General features: G+C 45.5%; 1 protein-coding gene across 3 annotated transcripts; it reads left to right on the plus strand.

Annotated features, from left to right (window-relative positions):
• The first annotated feature begins 22 nt into the window (after positions 1-22).
• ZNF619 (zinc finger protein 619) lies at positions 23-15708 on the plus strand. Of its 3 annotated transcripts, none has more exons than XM_087430770.1 (5): positions 23-3582; positions 4112-4199; positions 7784-7910; positions 8490-8606; positions 12099-15708. In XM_087430770.1, exons 2-5 carry the CDS (start codon positions 4176-4178, stop codon positions 13532-13534), a joined length of 1704 nt encoding a protein of 567 aa, XP_087286896.1. In that variant the 5' UTR covers positions 23-3582; positions 4112-4175; the 3' UTR covers positions 13535-15708. The 3 variants fall into 3 exon arrangements, with proteins under 3 accessions (XP_087286896.1, XP_087286898.1, XP_087286897.1); XM_087430772.1 differs by having other exon boundaries at positions 8493-8606; XM_087430771.1 differs by having other exon boundaries at positions 23-3573.
• The last annotated feature ends 2337 nt before the right edge of the window (positions 15709-18045 follow it).

Genomic DNA, 18045 nt, shown 5'->3' on the forward strand with positions numbered 1-18045 from the left:
TCATCACACAAAGTCGTAACTTGTTAATGTTTTCATGGGAAGTAGTGATAATTAGAACACTAGGTGATTTGTTTTTTTCCTTGTACAAATACATTTCCCATGAATATGTAAAATCCCAGCAGCTTTTGATGCTTGGACGTTTAGTAAATTTTCTTATAAAAATACACTGTAGGAAAACAAGACAAGTAAACAAAATACATTATGGTCTGTTAGAGTTTCTGGTTACCTATCATGTCTAACCAAAAGCTGGCTTCTGAGCCTCACTGGAATAATGGGGCAAAACTCATTTTTGCTTGGGGGTATTAATAGGCGCATGGTAAAGTGTAATAGCTTCTGTGACGGATTACTGTTAATTTTGGGTTACCTGTCCTATCCTGAAGGGTAGGAGTTGTCTAGAGAAATTGGGATCTTCAACTACAACTTGAAAGAAAGATGGTGTGAGAGGAAGGGTAGCGTGAATGTCAGGAATGTAGAGGACTGGTTAGAGAGACCACAGAACAAGGAAGCGGGGTAGTTAGATCCGTGGGTTACTGCAGGAAGCCATTGAGTATTTTTAAGTGGAGAGATACCTCAGGTGTAGATCATTGTGCTGTTGGACTAAATTTTAAGAGATCAAGATTGGGAAGGTCAGAAATGGTGGTATGAAGCTTGGCAGTACTCACATTGACCAGGGTCCAAACTGACCAAGTAGTAGTGGTGATGCCAGAACTTAGGCCTTGATGATGGTTTGGGCTGGAAGGAAAGTAAGGAAACCAAATGTGGTAAGAGTTTCTGGCTTGTATTTCTGGCTCTGGCTGTAGGAGAAAAGGGGAAATGATTTTAAGACATGATACAGACTGTCTGGACAAATATGCGAGGGTGTAGACAACTTGTATTCATATCCTGGCTCTGCCACTTAAAAAACTGTTGTGATTTAGGCATGTCCCTTACCCTGAAAGCCCACTTTTCCTCTTCTACATAGGTATGCTTCATGGAGTAGGGAAATCACAATGGTACAGCCCAGTGATTGGCTCATGGTAATACCTGTGATAGTTATGACACAAGGAGAAGTCTCAAGGACAGATTAAGGGTTCGTGGTAGGTAATGGTCATTCTAAGATTGCCCAGGGTTAAAGTGGACAAAAATCGATTAGAGAAAGATTGCAGAGGAGTGGGAAACAAGGAGGGAGACAAGGAAGCCACAGAAAGAATTTTGGTTGAGATTGTCAAAGTGAGGGGAAGAGGGCAGTAAGTTAAGGAGAACTGTTATATGGAGTTTGAAGGTTGTGATTTTGTAAAGTTGGAGTGACTTGAGCAAGTCTGAATGCTTCTGGAAAAGCAGCTAATTGGAGGACAGGGGCTGGTTCTTGAGAAAACAAGACAGAATGGAGCCTCGAGAAGAGGAGGGATTGATTAGCTTTACAGGAGCGATGTCCTTTGCCTGAAAAGGAAGAAAAAGTGAGTTTAGATGCTAAGTGTGTAGGTTTGCTCTCAGGAAATTGAGGATGTCTCACTGATCGCTGAATTTTCCTGGAGTTAGAAGGCAAGGTCACACTGAGAAAGGGAGGAGTGAGGAAATGTAGATTTGCAGAGAATGTTGGTTCAAAATCACTTGTTGAGGAAAGTGGAGAGTGCTTCTGTCAGATTGCCATTGACTTGGAAGGCCCTTTAGCTCCAGTCCATGAGGTTGTGCTCAGAAGAGAATTTAAGGCTGAGAGGATGAGAAAGCTTCAGGGTGGAAGCAGCATTCAAGCTGCACCTAGAAAATAGTGCAATATGAAACAGCGAGAATTGGGAATTCCAATCTAAGGGACCTGCAAGACAGTGACTGAGGTATAAGGCCCCTGAAAAGCAGTAGGAAGGAGAATAAGTAGGATGGGGCCAGACAATAAAGATTTTGAGCTAGGGAGTAATCTTCAAGAAAATCAATCTGGCAGCATAGACTGGATTGGGTTGGGGGTGCAAGAGGAGATCAGGAGATTATTAAAATATGCAGGCACATAATAGTCCACTCTGATTATAGAGAACTGCACACTTGTCCAGTTACTCTCATTAGGGAGATGGCGTAGGGGAAGAAGACTGACTGTAGAGGCAGCCCCAGGTTTAAATCCTGTCATTCAGCCTGAGTGCATTCTTGTACTTCACATAAACCTCATCTTAAAAAACGGGCCGTGATACCTGCCTTATACAAAATTGTGGCAAGGATGAAATGACAAAGTGAGGACAAGGTCTGTTATGCCCAATACATAACAGGTCCTTTCACACATTAGTACTCAGTAATCTGAGTTGAATTGTGTTGAGCTAAATTGGCCCTATAGGCAAAATTAGAAAGTTGGATAGTTTGGTTTTCAGGGAGCATCTAGAACTGTTGTGACCAGATTCATATCTTAGATCACTTGACTGCAGTGTAGAAAGGATTGGAGGGGGCCAGAAGAGACCAGGAGAACAGTTAGGCTGCAGCAGTAATCCAGGTGAGAAGAGATTTGGAGGAAGGAATCAGCGATGACTCCCAGGTGAATGACAGTTGGCTGCATGGAGAGTGGTGTTCCAACGGAGATGGGGAACCCTAGAGGAGGAACAGGATCATGAGGGGAGGATGATGAGATTAGTCTGGAACATTTTGCCTTTTAGGCACTTGTGGGATAGCCAAGTAGAAATAAACAGGCAGGTTGACACACAGGTCTCTAGCTCAAAGCTATCTGAACAATGCGTCGCCGATAGCAGGGACTATTGCCATGAGTATTACATCTGGACTGGAGAAAGAGATATGGGAGTGTGTTATAGGAGAGTGGCGATGATACACAGGAATAATAATAATGTCAGCAACGACCGAGCTAGCACTTATTTTGAATTATTTATGGTACAGAACCAGAAGTTGTAATAAGTGCTTTGCATGAATTGACTCAGTTAATCCACTGAAATTTTGTGAGTATGAAACTATTACCATTCTCAATTGGGAAACGGAGGCACAGAGTTTAAGTAACTTGTGCAAGGCCACAGTACTGTGAATAAGTGGTGGAGCCAGGCTTTGAACCCAGTCAGACCCCAAATTTCATGATCTTAGGTCACAGTCCAGAAAATAAGCCATTAAACGCAAGACGGGCTATAAATTCATTAGCAGGTCAGGTTACTGCTAGTAAGCGTTAAAGCCAGAATTCAAAGCATCACAAGAAGTATAAAGTGAATCTCCGTCCTTGAAGAACTGATCGTCCACGTGGGGTGATGAGCCATGGAAGAAATGCTGAGAAGAGCCGCCGCCGGAGCAGTGGTGGGGGATCTAGCTTGGGGGGAACCATGGAGAAGGGCCAGCCTCCCGGCTTCCTAGAGAGGCGCTAGGAGCGTCGGCCGCTCGGGCTTCCGCCTAGCTACGTTTGGCAGGGCTGCGGGCGCCCCGGGTGAGCTGCCGGGGGTTCGGCGACCCCGCTCCCCGGGGGTGGCCTAGTCCTCCCTGTCCTGAAGCTCTGGCGTCGGGGTCTCTCAGACGCCTCCCGAGAGGCCCGCGCGGCTGCCCCGAGCCGGGGCCCACCCCGCTGCCGGCAGAGGCACGATCGTCCTTCCTGTCCCGGAGAGCTGGCCTGACATCCTCTGGCTCCCGGTACTCAGGGTACGGGCCGGTGACGTTTGGGGTCGTCTGCTTCCCGGGGTGGAATGTTCAGGTCCCGGTCAGGTCTCCGGTCAGCATCGCCCACTAGGACGCTGAGCGTCTTACCCTTTCCCCCTGGGGCCAGATCATTTTGCCCTGCGACCTGTGGTCGGTCCAGGGGCCCCGTTACCCTACTTTCTCTCCTGAAGCTCGTTTTCTGTCTTTGCCATGATCACTGGAAGCATTCAGTGCCAACTACTTAGTTATGCATTTATAGTGAGCCAGGGATTTTCTTAAAAGCTGCGAATCCACTGCAGTTCTTGACTCTTGCTTCACAGATATTCTTTCTAGGAATTTACAGCTTCACCAGGCAGATCTGTAGACTGTACAGAGAGAGCAGTTGCAGCACTGGAGAAGGTGCATTGAGAGCATCCAGTGTCCTAAGCATATGTGTTTCCAATGAGAGTGGCAAGGAGACCGAGGGAGGAAGAGGTGGCAAGTGTGGGAAACAAGACAGGGTCAGTCTCATTGTGGTTCTCTCTCCTCTTAGTTCTGCAGGTTCTTGCTTTTCCCAACAGAGGGGGCAGTGTACATGAAGCCAGGGGTCATCAGCCATGCTCCAGACTGTGCGGTCCCAGGTGAGCTGAGCTGTCTTCCAGCTTTCCATATTCAGAACAGATACAGAAGATCCTTGCAGGACCAGTCCGGTGCTTAACTTTGCCTCCATTCATAGAGTACGGCAGAGGAGTATGTTAGGGGAGTTGATGAGGGAGAGTAGGTAAACTTGGGAGCATCAGGTTGGTTGGGAAAGAGGGAAGCACCAACCAAAAAAGTCTTTAGAAATTGAGAATCGACAGCCATGCAAACTGAATGTATGGTCCACAGATGAGCAGCTTCAGCCTCATCAGGGGGCTTGTTAGAAAGGCAGAATCTCAGGCCCCTCACCCCAGATCTCCCGAATCAGAATTTACATTTGTACAATATCTGGGGAATTAATGGGCAGGTTAAAATTTGGGGAGTCCTCAAATATTATGAGTCTGCATCACAATACATAGAGGAAGGCCACCTCCTGAGATTAAACAGGCACATCCACAGGAGGAGTTTGCCCTGCAGACCGTGAGGTTAGGATACAGTGGAACCAAAACTGGGAGCATTTGGAGGGTGTGGATTGATAAGGGAGGCGGATTCTTGGAGGAATGCTGAGTTTGGAGCTGAAGCCAGTGCCTCTAGCCCAGTGCAAAGACTGCAGCTTAACCTCTGTGAGAGCCTGTATCTTTTGTTGGCACAAATTCATGCAGCCTTGGGAGCAGATGTCCCTCCAGAGTTTTCTTGGCAGTAGAGGGTGATCTCACTGATTTTTTCTCCAGTGTCCTAGGTCATGTAATGAGAAAGCTGAGTGTTATCATGCAATGGATGTATCATGTAATGAGAAAGCTCTATGCCAGAGACTAAGAGCAATGTGTATGTGGCTCATTTTTGTGGTCATTGGACCATCTACTTCTGTTTTAGCACTTAAGCCCAAATTAGTTCTAAGTTAGGAAATGTTTAAGTATCTGTGGGGGCAGTCTGTTTTCTTCAGGTGCTTTACCTGGAGTATAGTAGTCACTCAGGATTACATTCCAGTAAGAAAACCCCAAGTGACAAGTGGCTTAAACAAGATAGAGTCTTCTTTCTCCTGCACAAGAAGTCTGGGAGAGAGTCCCAGGCTAGTGTGGCAGCTCCACTATTATCACATACCCGGGCTCTTTCTGTCTTCTGCTTCACCATCCTAGCACTGGCTGTCATGCTCAAGGCCACTTCATGGTCCAAGGTGGCTGGGCAATCTCCAGCTATCGTGGGCATTGCAGCTAAAAGAGGAGATGCCAAAAAAGGCAAACCTCTCAGCTGAGTTTGCTCTCTTTTAGACAACTTCCCAGGAGTCCTGACAAAAATTAGGGTTCCATCACTAAGAAACAAAGGGAGGGGGGAAATATATATATATATCTTTTCAATAAGAATTGAATGTCTGTATATATATTTAGGCAACTCTCAGTCTTTGCTGCAATCTTTATGAGAAACATTTGTTATTTGGAATCTTCTAGGAAGTTCTCCCAGTCTCATCTGTAGTTGTAATAAGTGCTGAGATTTATACAACACCATGTGCCAGGTGCTGTTTTAGTGCTTACTCATTCCATCCTTACAAGAGCCCTGTGAGATAGGTACTCCTATTATCCCAGTTTTCCAGATGAAGAAACTGAAGCACAAAAAAGTTAAGTATTTCATTCAAGGTCATACAGCTAATGGTTATCAGGGATGGGATTTGAACCTAGGAAGTCTGGCTCTAGAGCTGGGTTTGTCAGCCTCGGCACTATTGACATTTTGGGCCAGATCATTCTTTGTCGTGGGACTGTTCTGTACATTGTAGGATGTGTTAAGCAACATCCTTGGCCTCTAGGTGCCAGTAGGACTACACCACCCCATGGTTGTGACAACTAAAAACATCTCCAGACATTGCCACATATCCCCTGGGGGGCAAAATTGCACCCCGTTGAGAACCACAGCTCTAAAGTCTGTGCCATTTGCCATTATGCTGTGCTGTCTCTGTTACCTACTTCCCATATAGGGAAATCAACAGCCCTGCTTAATAATGGAGGAGGAAGTGCTAGGAAAGGATAGCAGCAGAGTGATCAGAGTTGGAATAGGATGTTGGGAAGCTGAATGTTGCAGAAAAAAAGGAACAAAGAATGCATTGATCATTAGAGAGATGTCTCAGAGGTGTGGAGGGTTAGAAGCCAGAATGTGAGGAAAGAAAGTCAGTCAGGTCCATGTTCCCAGCTGTAGACTCTGAAGGAAGTAGAGACAGAATATTAACATTTGGGGTCAGTGAAGTATCTTTTCAATAAGAATTGAATGTCTGTTCAATAAGGTAGCCACTGGCTACATGTGCCTATTTAAATTAAAATTAATTAAAATTAGAAATTCAGTTCCTCAGTCACACTAGCCACATTTGAACTTCTTGGTCAAGGTGTTATCTGTTCTTCACTGTATAGTTACTATTTTCCCCTTGCAACTAATAAGAAATCTGTGGGGAATCATTTCAGATCATGCAAATATCCTGCTCCTCATCAAAATTTCCTCCTAGATTTACCATCCACTGATGATTCTTGTCATGATCAATCTTTAAATGATGGCTGCAGTCCTCTAGTACTTCTGTCATTGTTTCTTCCATCCATAAGAGACAAAACACAAAGAGAAGGTTGTTGACATGACAGACTGGGATAGGGTACAGTGTGAATCAGGGAGAAATGTTATAATGGGACTAATTTATATAAGTGGTCAGTTCATTTTGAAATTTTTGCTTCCTTATAAACCTTGTCATACATATTCAGAGAAAGAAGACTCCTGTTTTATCTGTTTGAAAGTGCTTAATATCACTGATTCCCATCATCTAAAAATGGGAATAATAATTCGTATTTCACAGATGTGTTCTAATGATTGAGTGAATTGGTGTAAAAGTAACTGACATAGGACAAGGCACAAAGGCCTAAACAACCTATGATGGTTTCCTTCTCCCTTGAGAAGGTGGAAGTGACCCCAGCGGGAGGCAGAAAGAGACCCCAGTGTCAGCAGGTCAGACAGAGCTTAGGTGATCAGGGGTCAGGTCCATGCTCAAGGATGGAGACTGCCATCTTATCCCTGGAGTCAGGTGTGTTAGGAAAGGAGGAGGTGACACTGCACATTGCCTTTAAGGGACAACCAGCTTTCTGACAAGGCAAGATGTCAGAAAGAGGGAGACCTATCCAGAGTGAAAGGAGCTCTATGCGCATGGAATCACCCCTCTGTCTATAGTAAAAGATGTGGAGGGGGATGACCAGAGAGAAGCTGAGTGGAGGGTGCTGATGGGGACTTCAGGATGGATGGAGGCAGGTGAAAGACAGATACCTGCTGTGGTCAGTCTAGAGAACTTGCCAGAAAGATAGACCCAGCTCATGGAAGCAGATGCAGGGTGATGTGATCACAGGCAGACAACAGTAGGTACTGCACTGTGTGCTGGGATGACAGCATTGGCCCCCAGAGGTGTGCACACTGAAAATGGGAATGCTGCAGTGCTGGTGGCTCTCCTTGCCAGTCAACCTTCCATGGGGCTCAGAGCCATGGAATCCACTAGATTCATCCTTTTCCTGGAGTTCAGACGCCTCCCTCTGCCCTCACGCAGGGCTTGAGCAGCACCCTGTTGTTTCAGGAGTCAGTGACCTTTGAGGATGTGGCTGTATACTTCACCCAGAACCAATGGGCGAGCTTGGACCCTGTGCAGAGGGCCCTGTACAGGGAGGTGATGCTGGAGAATTATGCAAATGTAACTTCCTTGGGTAAGTCCTCCTTCCTCTCGGACACTCAGTTTCTGCCCTTGGGGGCTCCTGACTTCCTCCTTAGTGGATCTGGAATCTCTAGTACCACCAGGATTGATGCTCCATGAGCTGAGCTCCCTAATGCCCAGTTGCAGAAGTAGCTGATGGAGAAAGATCTGGGTTCACTTTGATTTTAAACAAGACTTCTCTCTTCCCTGTTTCCTGGTAGAGACTCTCCTGAGGGGGCTTTGCTCTGGGCACAGAGAGCTGGGAAGGTTTCCGGTGGCCCAACTTCATTCCGCCACTCTTCCAGTTCTCTGGAGGAGATGTTGGCCCCATCTCCTCTGTGTGAGTGTCTCCTAGGACCCCCATGTACACACCTCCAACGATGGTGGGAGCTTTCTGTCCTCTCAGAGTTGGAATAAGCTTCCTCCTGAGAAAAACAATTTTAGCCTTCTTCGGATCCCCAGATTCTCTCTGCAGTGACCTCCCTTAGTTTCCTGAAACGTCCACTTCTTTTTTCACCTGGCAAAGCAGAGGGTGGACTGAGAGGGGTCAGGAGGGGTCCTCAACTTCCTGTTCCTTTTCTTTCTCCTTCAGCAGTATCTCCATTCCCTAAACCAGATGTGATATTCCAGCTGGAGCGAGGGGAAGCACCACGGGGCCTGGATCCCTGGACCCCTGTCAGGGGAGAGGCCCTGAGAGCTGTCTGCACAGGTAAGCAGCAGAACTTACCACCTTCCTCTCCAGCTTTGCCTCTGCCTGTCTTTTAGTGATTTAACATGAAAAAGGTTTTCTTCTGTCATATGGCTATTATGGGAATGAAAATGGTCACTCTTATTCAGAGAAATGTCTCTCGCTAGAGCTTCAGCCCCAAACTGGAAAAGACCAGTCCGAACATTCATTTTCTGTCATGTGTCTTTGTAAAGTTAAAGTATTTCAAACACTTTGTGGGGAAAATAGGTTTCTGTTGGTTAATTTAGGAATATAAACACAAGATAGTAAGAACTTGTTTCTATAAGAACATTTTATGTATCTGTGTGTGTGTATGAAACTGTATATGAGAATGGAATTTTTGTGAATTCCTAAACAATAAATTATAAACTAGCTTTTGAAAGAAAGCTTGTTTATTTATTGGGAATGAGTGGTTTCCTTTTTGAAAGATATTGAATTGAAGTAACTGTAAAGAACCATCCAGAGATTTGGCCTATAGCCTTTCTCACTCGTTGGCCCTGTTCTCATACTGTCTCCCTGATGCTATTCAGAGCCTCTGTCAACCAAATGCCCCTTTCTGATTCACTCCCACTCTGTCTTAATCAGTGCCCTTAGGTTGACTCCAGCACTTGAGGTCACCTTGATGAAGAACCTTTCCTATCAGTCTGCCTGCAGTTGTCAGGGGTTCTCTTTGCCACAGCTGCACATTGTTTATTTAGCCTGCCGAAGGCTTTACACCAGCAGTGTCCAACAGAACTTTCTACAGTGATGGAAATGTGATATATCTGCACTGTCCAGTATGGCAGCCATTAGCCACATGAGCACTTGAAATGTGGCTAGCGGAACTGAGGAACTGAATTTTAAATTTTAATTGAATTTTTTTTAGTTTTAATTTTTTAATTTTTTATTTTATTTTATTTTTTTGGTGAAGAAGATTAGCCCTGAGCTAACATCTGTGGCCAATCTGCCTCATTTTGCTCGAGGAAGATGGTCTCTGAACTAACATCCATGCAAATCTTCCTCTATTTTTTTTTTTTTATGTGGGATACCACCACAGCATGGCTTGATGAATGGTGTGTGGGTCCATGCCTGGGATCCAAACCCGCAAACCCCTCACCGCCGATGCAGAGTGCATGACCTTAACCACAGTGCCGGCCCCAATTTGAATTTAAACACAGTCATGCGTCACCACTTAACGAAATGTTCTGAGAAATGTGTTGTTAGGTGATTTCGTCATTGTGTGAACATCATAGAGTGTACTTACACAAACCTAGACCATATAGTTTACTATACACTTACACTATATGGTACTAATCTTACAGGACTGCTGTTGTATATGTGGTTCGTCATTGACCAAAACAGCATTATGTGGTGCATGACTGTTGCCACATGTGGCTAGCAGCTGCCTTATCAGACAGTGCAGCCTTAAACAATTAAAACAACAGCCTCCAACTGCCTTTTTTAGTTTCTAGATCAGTGGGTTTCAAAGTCTGCTGTGCATCAGAATCACTTGCAGAGCTTGTTAAAATACGGATTTCTGGACTCTACCTCCAGAGATTCTAATTCAGTAGGACTGGGATGAGGCCTGACAATTTGCATTTCTAACAAGTTCCCAGATGATGATGGACTGGGGACCACAGTTTGAGGACCACTGTTCTTGAGAATCTTGAACCGTGTTTTTTAAACTCTTCCAGAGTTTAAAAGAGAGGTTGCAACTCTTCCAGAGTTGTGCTCAGCATTTAAGAATTAAACTAGACTGTACTAGACTTAAATAAAATGGACCAAAATACAGTCATGCACTGCATAATGATGTTTTCGTGAATGATGGACCGCATATGCAGTGGTGGTCACCTAAGATTAGTACCATTAGTAGCCTAGGTGTGTAGTAGGCTATACCGTCCAGGTTTGTGTAAGTACACTCTATTATGTTCACGCAATGATGAAATCGCCTAACAATGCATTTTTTATGTTTTACTTTTAATTTTTTTGTGAGGAAGATCAGCCCTGAGCTAACATCCATGCCAATCCTCCTTTTTTTGCTGAGGAAGACTGGCCCTGAGCTAACATCTGTGCCGATCTTCCTCCACTTTATGTGGGATGCTGCCACAGCATGGCCTGACAGGCAGTGCATTGGTGCGTGCCCGGAATCCGAACCCAGGCCACCAGCAACGGAGCGTGCGCACTTAACCGCTACACCACGGGGCCGGCCCCAACAATGCATTTTTTAGAACGTATCCCCATCATTAAGCAATGCATGACTATAGTATAAAATTTGTCATAAATGTATCACTCTTATTAAGGATGTGGTTTTGTGAAACTTTTGTTTCTGTTTTAGTTTTGTATGTTTGTGAGTATATATGTGTGTGTGTAAGCGTGTGTGTAGTGGGTCAGGATCTAAAATGTGAGTCATGGTCAAAAAAGCTCAAGAAACACTAAGCTATAAGTTTCTTTTTTTTTTTTTTTTTGTGAGGAAGATCAGCCCTGAGCTAACATCCATGCTAATCCTCCTTTTTTTGCTGAGGAAGACTGGCTCTGAGCTAACATCCATTGCCAGTCCTCCTCCTTTTTTTTTCCCCCCAAAGCCCCAGTAGATGGTTGTACGTCATAGTTGCACATCCTTCTAGTTGCTGTATGTGGGACGCGGCCTCAGCATGGCTGGAGAAGCGGTGCGTCAGTGTGCGCCCAGATCCGAACCCGGGCTGCCAGCAGCAGAGCGTGCGCACTTAACCGCTAAGCCATGGAGCCGGCCCCTAAGCTAGAAGTTTCATTTGTCAGATCTTTGGTGCTTAAAAAGGCAAAAAAGGTTTGTATGTTGTAGTGCCACCAGTGAGGGTGTGAGTCCCCATTCCCCTCAAGTTCCGTGTCCAGTCCTGGAAGGGTCTGACCAGGCATGGCTTTTTTCCTTTCAGAGGTAGGTCTCTCTCCAGGAGTACAGTACATGGGTTTGAAATAGTGGTCCTTTCCTGAACCCCTCACAACCGGCAGTGTTACAAACCATTTTCTCCCTAGTCAGGCTTGTGATAGAGAACATCTCTTTATAGATTACAGAATATTGTAAAGTATTTGGGCAGCTTTCATGCCTTGACTGGGCCACGGGTCCACTGTTGCAGACAGCATCTCCCAGCTGTCTGGACACTGAGTGGTACTAGAGCTGCTTACCTAGCTCTCTCTTCTCCAGTTCAGAGATCTCTTTCCTCACCGTCAGCTCCCTCTGCTTTTCTTCATCGCTTCCCCTTCTGGCAACTTCTCTACCCCCTTCCCATTTTTCTTTATCTGTTGTCTCAATTAACAGCTTCTGCTGTCTACAAAGTTTGTTGTCCTAATGGCATTTCTTGCCTTCTTCACCTCCAGTATTTTTACTTTCCCTTTGGGGCACCATCCACTGGCTCTGTCTCTCTCCAAAATATACCTATGTCTGGGGCAAGCTAATACTGCTTAATCCCTTCCCCCTCTAGCATAAATAAGTGGCTCTTATGTTTTCTTTTATCATGCTAGGTGGTAAAAGCAAGACTGAGAATGCAGAGCAGACTCCAAAGCTGAACATTTCTGAAGAAGCAGAGTTGCACAGACTGATGGCAGAAGGGCTACTGATGGGTGCTTCCCAGCACCCTCACAGTAAGGACAGCTTGGAGAAGCTGCAGCTGTGTGGCACAGGGAGGAAAACAAACTCAAAAAAAGGAGGCTTCACAGACTTGACAGTCCAGGATCATAAATCCTCCACCATGGAAAGAGCCAGGAAATTGGAAGGAAGCAGTGGTGTCGGCGCACATCTCATTACAAAGCAGGGCCTCCCTAGAGGACAGGTGTTTTATAAATGTGCCAAGTGTGGCAGATATTTCAACCAACATTCAGACTTTCGCCAGCATCAGAGAATTCACACTGATGAGAAGCCCTACAAATGCAAAGAATGTGGGAAAGCCTTCAGATACAACTCAAAACTCTCACGGCACCAGAAAATCCACACTGGGGAGAAACCCTACTCATGTCAGGAATGTGGACAAGCCTTCAGTCAAAATTCCCACCTCCTTCAGCATCAGAAACTCCATGGTGGAGAGAAGCCCTATGAATGTAAAGACTGTGGGAAAACCTTTAGCTACAACTCAAAACTTATTCGGCATCAGCGAATCCACACTGGGGAGAAACCCTTTAAGTGTAAGGAATGTGGGAAGGCTTTCAGGTGTAGCTATGACTGCATCATCCATGAGCGAATTCATACTGGGGAGAAGCCCTATGAATGTAAGGAATGTGGGAAAAGTTTCAGTTCAAATTCAGTCCTGATTCAGCATCAGAGAATCCACACTGGGGAGAAACCTTATGAATGTAAAGAGTGCGGCAAGACTTTTCGCCGGAGTTCAGTGTTTCTTCAGCACCAGAGGTTCCACACTGGGGAAAGACTCTATAAATGTAACGAATGTTGGAAAACTTTCAGTTGTAGCTCACGCTTTATCGTACATCAGAGAATCCACACTGGGGAGAAACCTTATGAATGCCAGGAGTGTGGGAAGGCGTTCAATCAGAAAATCATCCTGGTTCAGCATCAGCGAGTTCACACGGGGGAGAAACCTTATGAATGTAAGGTGTGTGGGAAAGCCTTCAAATGGAGCGCCAGTTTCATTCAGCATCAGAAGTTGCATACTAGGAAGAAACCCGCCCACAGTACAGGGCCATCCACAGTTAAGCCCCACTGCCCCTCATCAGTCCCATCCCCTCTGCCTCCTCAGCATGCGTGCTCTGCCCCAGCCATGCCAGGGTCTCCCTTGTCTTCTCCACATGTAGTGCTACTTCCTCCCACCGTGCCTCTCTTCGTGCTACTCCCCTCATCTGAAATGGCCAGTTCTTCACCCGTCCAATTAGTGCATTTCTTTCAGGATCTTGCTTCTCCTGAGAAGTCATCCCCTTATAGCCTGAACACTTTGTCTCACTCCCCGTGAGCTCCCTCAAGTTCTCAACTCCCAGTGCACCTGGAGTCATCAGTTTCCACTCGCTCCTGATCATGTCTTTGTCTATACACTTCTGGTCTTGTGTATGTCGTTATTGTTTTCCCAACTCCATTTTAAGTTCTCACACTTAAGGACCATGTTTGATTACCTTCTTCTCTCCCCATGGTAGGAAGTGGTTGTATCTACCCTTTATAGTGCCTGGTCTTGGCCTCTACCATCAGTTTGCACCTGCCTTCTCTACTAGAGTTGGAAGAGTTTGCAGAACATTTTGGGTTTTAAAGGTGTGGCATTACAATGGGATGGGCCATTGTAATTCAAGAAATAGGGGAAATGCAGTCCATAGGGGGAGGTAATCAGAGAAAGTACCCAGTGATTGCTTTCAGGATTTAAGGAGGACCATTTGGTGGGCCAGTAGCAGGGCTCACTGTGGGGATATGAGCCTTGGGTTTTTTATTACCTTGATAATGACCGTTATGAGGATCCTGTGTAACTAAGCAGTAGAGCAAGAAAATGATCACTGAAAAGAATATAAAGTGATGAGTTGGCATTGATAGCAATAATGTAAAATCATGTCTTTAAACTTGATTGGAAGGGGATGTGGTTTTCCTGTTTGGATTCCTTTTCCATTCCTATCCATATCTTTGTTTAATTTCAGTGCTCACTCAAATATGTAGGTATGAAGATTGACCTGGGCTTGTGCAATTTAGGACACGTGCCTGGGTGTAGTAATCTCTAAATTATACACGGAGTGGACTTGTTGGCAATACGTGGATAAGCAGTGGAGGGAAGGAGAAGAGAAACCCAACCATGACTTAATGTAGCTCCTGCCTCGGAAGGGAGTCTGTTCGTGATCAGTAACCATGCACACACTCAGATATGTTCTCATACCTGTTCCACATCCCCTATGATGAAATCTGAATTTGTGAGTGGTGGCACTTTTAAATTAATTTTATAATGAACTACTTTGGTAACACCAAGGAGTGTTTTAAGAATGCTGGTCTTGCTAGATGTTACAATCTCACTGGTTTGACCATACTTTCTGTCCAGTGGTTAGAGGCTCTGCCCCATCTCAGAATCACTGCTTCAGGACAGTGTAGCAACATGGAAAGGTACTTTAAATAATTAAGCAGGAATACAGTACTAAGGATATGATATGTACACTGTTATTGTAACACCATAAAATTATGTCTGAGGGAGGGCATGGAGAGACATTTGGTTTTGGTTTTGGTCAGGTTTACTGAGATATACTTTGTAGACAGTAAAATCCACCCTTTAAAAAAAAGTATATAGTTTGGTGAATTTTGACAAATGAATACAGTTGTATAACCAAGATATAGAAAATTTCCATCACGCCAAAAAGTTCCCTCAGCACCAGGGAGAAATTTAAATGGTTGGTGGGATGTTGGCGATTGTTCTTTATTTTTATTCGTTGATAAGGTTGTACAGTACATACAATTCAGGATAAGAAAAGGCAAAAACCAAACTTATTTCCCCAGCTGTAGTCAGAGCTTCCAGAATATGCAAAGATCCCTCACCCAGAATCACTGCTAAGAAAAAGTCAAAATGGAGGAAAATGACAATGAGTCTGGTTTCTTTGTCATATTTCTGAAACAGACACATATATAAAAATTTTGCCCTATTTATTTCCCCCAAACACCATTAAACAGAAAGGGCCTCAGGGCTTCTGGGAGGATTATAGCAAGGAAGGATGGGGGTGAGAGACTCCTAAACTAGCAGGACTTCAAAAAAGAGGAACTTCTAAATAGAGTTTGGAGGGTAGCAGATTATACGACAAGAAAAAGTAAAGAATGTAGGGGAAAAATAAATGGATCTGCTCTGGGCTGATAAAGGCTTTTGAGTCCTCCTGGCCATGAGATTTATGAGTTTCTGACTTTGGTAACTTTTATGTTCTCATTTGTTCCTTCCTTTATTCATTAATTCAATAGGCATTTAGGGTTTTTCCCCATTGTTACACAAATGTTATTACACAGCCTCCACGGCACGTCCTAGGTGCTGAACGATGAAGACTGTGCCGCTGTTCAATGCAGGGACCAGCGCTGCCAGGTTGTCTGGCACTTAGTAGACACTCAGGTGTTTTTGACAAGGGCCATGTGTAGCTCATGGAAAGGACAGATGTGTAAAAATAAACTCATACATCACTTAAATTCCAACTTAGCGTTCCTTCAGGAGTTTCTGTTTTCACTCAAAGTGAAATGACTATAAACTTACTGACTCCCCCCACACTTGTTAATTTAGCATGAGGACTGCCCACTTCCTTCAGGAAAGGTATATGGGTGTCATAATACCTGAAAGGTTTAGTTTTGAGACTTCTGTCTTTACCAGTGACTTGGCTAAGTATATGATCTAGGTCTCTGTTGAAAAATACCAGACACCGGGGCGGCCAGGTGGCAGAGCGGTTATGTGCACACGCTCCACTTCAGCGGCCCGGGGTTCTCAGGTTCGGATCCCGGGCGCGCAACAACACACCACTTGTCAAGCCATGCTGTGGCAGCGTCCCATATAAAGTAGAGGAAGATGGGCACGGATGTTAGCCCAGGGCCAATCTTCCTTAGCCCAAAAAAAAAAAGGAGGATTGGCATCAGATGTTAGCTCAGGGGTGATCTTCCTCACAAAAAATAAAAATAGCAGAAACCTACTTGAATTAACTCAAATACATTTAATTTATCATAAGGATTCCTGTGTGTATCCTGACACCCAAGGGCAAGAATGCAGCCAGGAGTTCTGGAGCCTGGAAAACCCAGTCAGGAAGAACAGGCAGAACACTCAGGCTCAGTCTCAGCTCTCTCCTCACTTCTGATCCCTTCTCCTCTTTGCATTCCTGCTTTCTCTATCCCTAAGCACATGGCAGAAGTTGCCATAGGTCCCACGTTTACAACTCCATTCCAGAGAACCAGCCCAAACTGAGAATCTCCCAGACTTAATTCCAAATTCCAGGAGAGAGAATCTGATTTGCCCACTTCAGGTGTTCACTTCTGTTCTACTCTCCCTTGCCTTGGGGAGAGGGGGGCAGGGGGCTCTGGGTTGTCAAGTGTAAACAAGGCTGCTGGGGCCCCCACCCTGTGGCTGGGCTCAGCAGACACCCAAAAGGTTGTCTGTTGCTGTCTTCTTAGTTCACAACCCTTTCCCTCATTTCTGTTGCTCCATGTCTCCTGGCAACTAAGATAACTGAGGACAACCTTCAGGATATTTTTGTCCCGACTGCCTGGAAGCTTTTAAAAATTTATCTTTGACAGTGGTTTACCCTGGTGTTGATCACCCTCCATTAGTGTATCTTGGCTCACAGTGAGCTCTCTCAGTCTGTGCATTCAAATCTTCCTTTGTGGATGGCTTGTGACTGGCCAATCTGGGGCGGAAGAGCTGATGGGGTTATGGGAAGTGGGGATATAGTCCCCTCTGATTTCCTCTGGATTCTGTGTTTGGGTTAAACAGGCACCTATGGCCATGGGTTGAGTGAGGGTGAATATGGCTCTTGGGCCTTTCTCTTTGAGGTATATGTGTATAGCCAACTCAGCAGCAGCAAGGCTGGCTTCCTGATTATAGCTCTTCATCTGGTTCATTTCTGGTTATAGTTCTCCCTGGTTTCCCTTGTCCTTTCACAGCCACTCCACCATGGAAGCTGGGTTGGTGATAAGAAAAACCACGTGGCTGCATGATTTCTCCTTTAATCTTGCTACTACTGCCATGCCTCTGGAAGGAATAGGCCTCCTGCAGGGTATTGCCTGCATCTCCCTTAACTGCCCCTGCCCACAGCCCTCATCCCCCAAGTTGAGATTTCTAAGTAGCAGCTTCAGAGAGATCTCATTCTATATACTCCATGTACCCTTCACCATAACAGAGATTAGGCAAGCTGTGGGGCAGACCTCTGCCTCCTCCTACAGGTCTGTCTAAATTGTAACGTGCTCCGCTGACAGTTTTCAGTGATTTCAGTGTGAATTCGGGCTAATTCTGTAGTATTTAGCCTTCTCCTAGGGAAAGATTAGCACTCAGTATGTGAAATCTTGCCCTGTTAACAAGACCTCAGAGGTTAGAGGGATCAGTGATTGTGCACAGGCTGCAGACTGTTAAACTAATCTTTACCAGTCCAGCCCCTAGACTGGGTTCCAGGAATAGTGAGGGCATAAGAAGAGATGCAAACAGCTATTTTCCTATATGATGCCGCGCCCTGGAGGCCAAGAAGTCCCGGCTTTTCGACCATAGTTGCACGTGGGACAGCCAGGAGTACAGGCAGGACCCCCAAACATTTGCGTCGTTCCTGGTCCTGCTGCGGCCCCATCTGTAGCCAGCCGCTGGGGTCTGGGCAGGCAGGGTTGCAACAAGAGTATCGCTACCGCCGGTGGGCATCTCCAACTCTAACTGCAGCGAGAAGGCCGGGCTATGCCGCCCGGGCACGTGAGCGTTCCGGACCAACGCACCACCGAGAGGGAACCCTCCGGCTTCCTAGAGGGGACAGTGGGCTCCGCCGCGCTTCCGGCTCGGTGCTG

This window comes from Ceratotherium simum, chromosome 5 (assembly GCF_057802395.1).
Source record: "Ceratotherium simum simum isolate JZ-2026a chromosome 5, ASM5780239v1, whole genome shotgun sequence".
Lineage (NCBI taxonomy): Eukaryota > Metazoa > Chordata > Mammalia > Perissodactyla > Rhinocerotidae > Ceratotherium > Ceratotherium simum.

Excerpts from the sequence above, each read along its gene's own strand:
- ZNF619 (XM_087430770.1), top strand. The coding sequence starts at position 4,176 with ATGCTCCAGACTGTGCGGTCCCAG. Across the intron at positions 4,200-7,783 it reads TCCAGACTGTGCGGTCCCAG|GAGTCAGTGACCTTTGAGGA; the intron begins GTGAGCTGAGCT and ends CTGTTGTTTCAG. Across the intron at positions 8,607-12,098 it reads CCTGAGAGCTGTCTGCACAG|GTGGTAAAAGCAAGACTGAG; the intron begins GTAAGCAGCAGA and ends TTATCATGCTAG.